General features: G+C 36.2%; 1 protein-coding gene across 1 annotated transcript in view; it reads right to left on the bottom strand.

The window, feature by feature from the left end:
* CCHR8.PART0H11orf52 (chromosome chr8.part0 C11orf52 homolog) overlaps window positions 1–1888 on the bottom strand; it is a 187756-nt gene extending 185868 nt beyond the window's left edge. Inside the window, exon 1 of the mRNA XM_044081009.1 lies at window positions 1613–1888. Coding sequence (XP_043936944.1) covers window positions 1613–1650 — 38 coding nt within the window. The 5' untranslated portion in view covers window positions 1651–1888. The remainder of the gene's footprint in view (window positions 1–1612) is intronic.
* Between the last annotated feature and the right edge of the window lie 1156 nt (window positions 1889–3044).

Raw genomic sequence — 3044 nt, 5'->3', positions numbered from 1 at the left:
TTGTTCTCACAATCTCTATTTAGTTTAAAGTTATTTAACAGGGTAGAACACTGATCAAAAATAGCTCTCCACTTCTGAATACAAAAAAACAAAAAGGACAAAGCCAATGAAATGGGGGCAGATTTTAGAAGTTGTTTTTATAAATTTAGAAAGTTGCTAGAATTGTTTTGTGTTAATATGCGTTTTTTTTCTGAAGGCTGTTAAGTCTGAAACTCAAATGTCTGTCTTTATTTAGTGACTTCAGTCCTTAATGAGTTGCCAGAAGACCACAAAAGGTATGAGGAACAAACCAAAAAAAAAAAAAAAAACAAACCTGGCAAAAACACCTGGACATTCTGCAAAAATATGGACGGTTGAGAGGTATATGAGCTCCAGCCCCGGTCAGTTTCTGAGAGAAATTCAGAAAAAAATATATACTCAAACTCTTAGGCATTCATACAAGAAAAAGTAAAAGGGCAGCGGCTACCTGTTCTACATGACTTAAGGTGTTCTAACTAAGCCATTTGGGGAGTTTTTGTCTTGGAAACAACTGCAATTTCTGTTCCTGCTTTAAAGATCTAATAAGAGAAAAATGCTATGAATCACGCTGAATAAGTTTTCCTTTTAACAACTACAAGCATAGCTCTCAACCTTCCACCATCAAAATGAGTAACACCGCGTCTCACATTGTGGAACAAACAGGCAAAATGTGGAACACATTCTAACGGCTTACTAACAACTGTAAATAGAAAGGTCACAGAATGGTTAAATGTGCTATTTTACACTTACAAGTTCTTACAACGAATTAATATGATTCAGTAATATTTACCATGGATATCAGATAAAAAATTTCTAACACTGACTGTGTGACAGACCCAGCCTTTCAATGTGCAACTTTGAGAAACATCAACTTTTTAAGACCCCAAATGAGGAACATTCCTCGGAACGTATACCTCTCAGCTCTACAGGTTTTCGCAGAATGTCCAGATTTTGGTCTCTTTTTCATAAAATTGTGTTTTGCTGACAAATTATTAAAGCTTGAAGTTAGAAAATAATGATAGATAATTAAGTTTCAGACTTCATACCTTGGGAAAATTCATGCTATGACAAAACCTGTTATTCTATCAACTTTCTAAGTTTGTAAGAGCAATATTTGAAAATTGTCTCTATTTTTGTGCCTTTGTCCCACTTTTACTTATGGCTTTGTTCAGACTTCTTGCTCTAAGAGGTTGAGAGGTATGTCGAGGTACACTGAAGAGGTAGGTGTGCAAACATGTAGTTTTAAACACTCACGCTATAACGTCATTTTATTGCTTACTTGTGTAACGAAAAAAATTAATTGCTGAATCTCATAGCAACTGTCATAAACACGAAGGGCAGCTGAAAAGTAGGCCAATTATCTCGTAGAAAGCACGTAAGACCTACATTCAACAAAACACCTGTTCCTTCATAGAAGTGAAACAAAAGTCAAAATGTGTCACAGCGTGAAATTCTGAATGCGGTCAGTGACAAACACTAATCCACTCCTTCCAAACACCTCCCGAAAAAAATAACACTTTTTTTCTTCTGTTAAAAGGAAATACTCACAACTTAAGGAAAATGATACGTTTCATATGCCTTTTTCTTTACTTACTCCACCAGACTGCCCAAACCGCAGGCGTAGTTCCCCATGGCGACAGCCAATAAGTTTCACATAGTCCGTCTCATTTCCACGGAGCAGGACGGAAACTGTTCGTGCTAAGTCCCCGCTTCTGCCCTACCTGAACTATGCGTGCTCGCTTTGTTACTGCTGCTTAGTTTACTTTACTTGTTCCTTTTCCTTGCATTCAGTTTCAGTCTCCAACATAACTGTTCAAACTTTACTCACACCCACAGTATCTGTAGTTTCTGTCCTTGCTACTTTCAACAACCTGACTAGGTGCATACACTACACTGATCCACTGGGTGGCGGATTGTAGTTGTTGAACATGGACATTATGTTTCTCACTTTCCTTACTACACTCCGTGTCAGTCTTATCTAGACAATTATTTCATACTTCTAGTAAGAGTAGACCGCAGTAATAGTGTCAACATACAAAGTTCCTTGAGGTTCAGGCGCCAGGAAGAGTAGGACATTTTCTGAGAAATTAAACATGGGGATTTGCAGTGCAAGTGCAAATTAACAAAAACAATTCTGTCGCTATTAAAAAAAAATCTCAAGGTTGCCTTTCAACTAACCCTTATTTTGCAGTTTGACTATTTTGTGTCCTGTCCCTCATAAAATGTTTGACAGTAATCTTCAATGAATTATTAGACAGTCAACAATGTCTGACACAGGACCTCTCAACTGTCCAGATCTTTACAGAATGTCCAGATTTGTGCTACATATTTTTGGTATGTTTATCTTAAAATGTGTGGTTTTCTGGCAAATCACTGAAGATTGAACTCACTACATAATGACATACATATGAGTTTTACACTTGTTCCACACTTCATATCCTTCGGAAAATGCCTCCTGACACAAATCCAAGTGAGCTAGCAACTTCCCAAGTTTATAAAATAAATATTTAAAATCTCTCCCTATTTTGGGGCTTTTGTCCCCCAGTTATTTTAGGCTTTGTTCAGATTTCTTGCACCAAGAGGTTGAGAGGTATGCTTTTTTTCTTATTGTTTAGAAAAATGCATGTTAATACAAAAAACAATGTTCAATTAACCTTTTTGCGTGGATTAGAGTAATAGGTTGTCCCGATTATGGGATCTTATTCCCCCATTATTTTTGTCTTTGCCTTTGATTCTTGAGCAAAGAAGTTGACTGTGGGTTGCCTCCTCTTGAAATGGCCAAAGACGGACATTTTTTTATGGGCAAGCAACATTTTGTAGGCAAACCGTGCCTACAATCGGTGAAAAGGGCTGGACTTCACTTTTTTGTCAAAATAAAAGCTTTCTAGTGTAGCATTTGATTTGTTCTTTTGTTAAATATAATATTAAAGTGTTTCTGACTCAAAATAAATATTTTATGCAAGTATTAGTGGAACTATATGAATTATTTTTGTTCAAAAATCTAAGGATATTTATTTATCAATTTT

The sequence above is a fragment of the Protopterus annectens genome, chromosome 8.part0 (assembly GCF_019279795.1).
Source record: "Protopterus annectens isolate FY-2018-M chromosome 8.part0, PAN1.0, whole genome shotgun sequence".
NCBI classification, from domain to species: domain Eukaryota; kingdom Metazoa; phylum Chordata; order Ceratodontiformes; family Protopteridae; genus Protopterus; species Protopterus annectens.
This window is presented reverse-complemented; position numbering and strand designations above follow the sequence as displayed.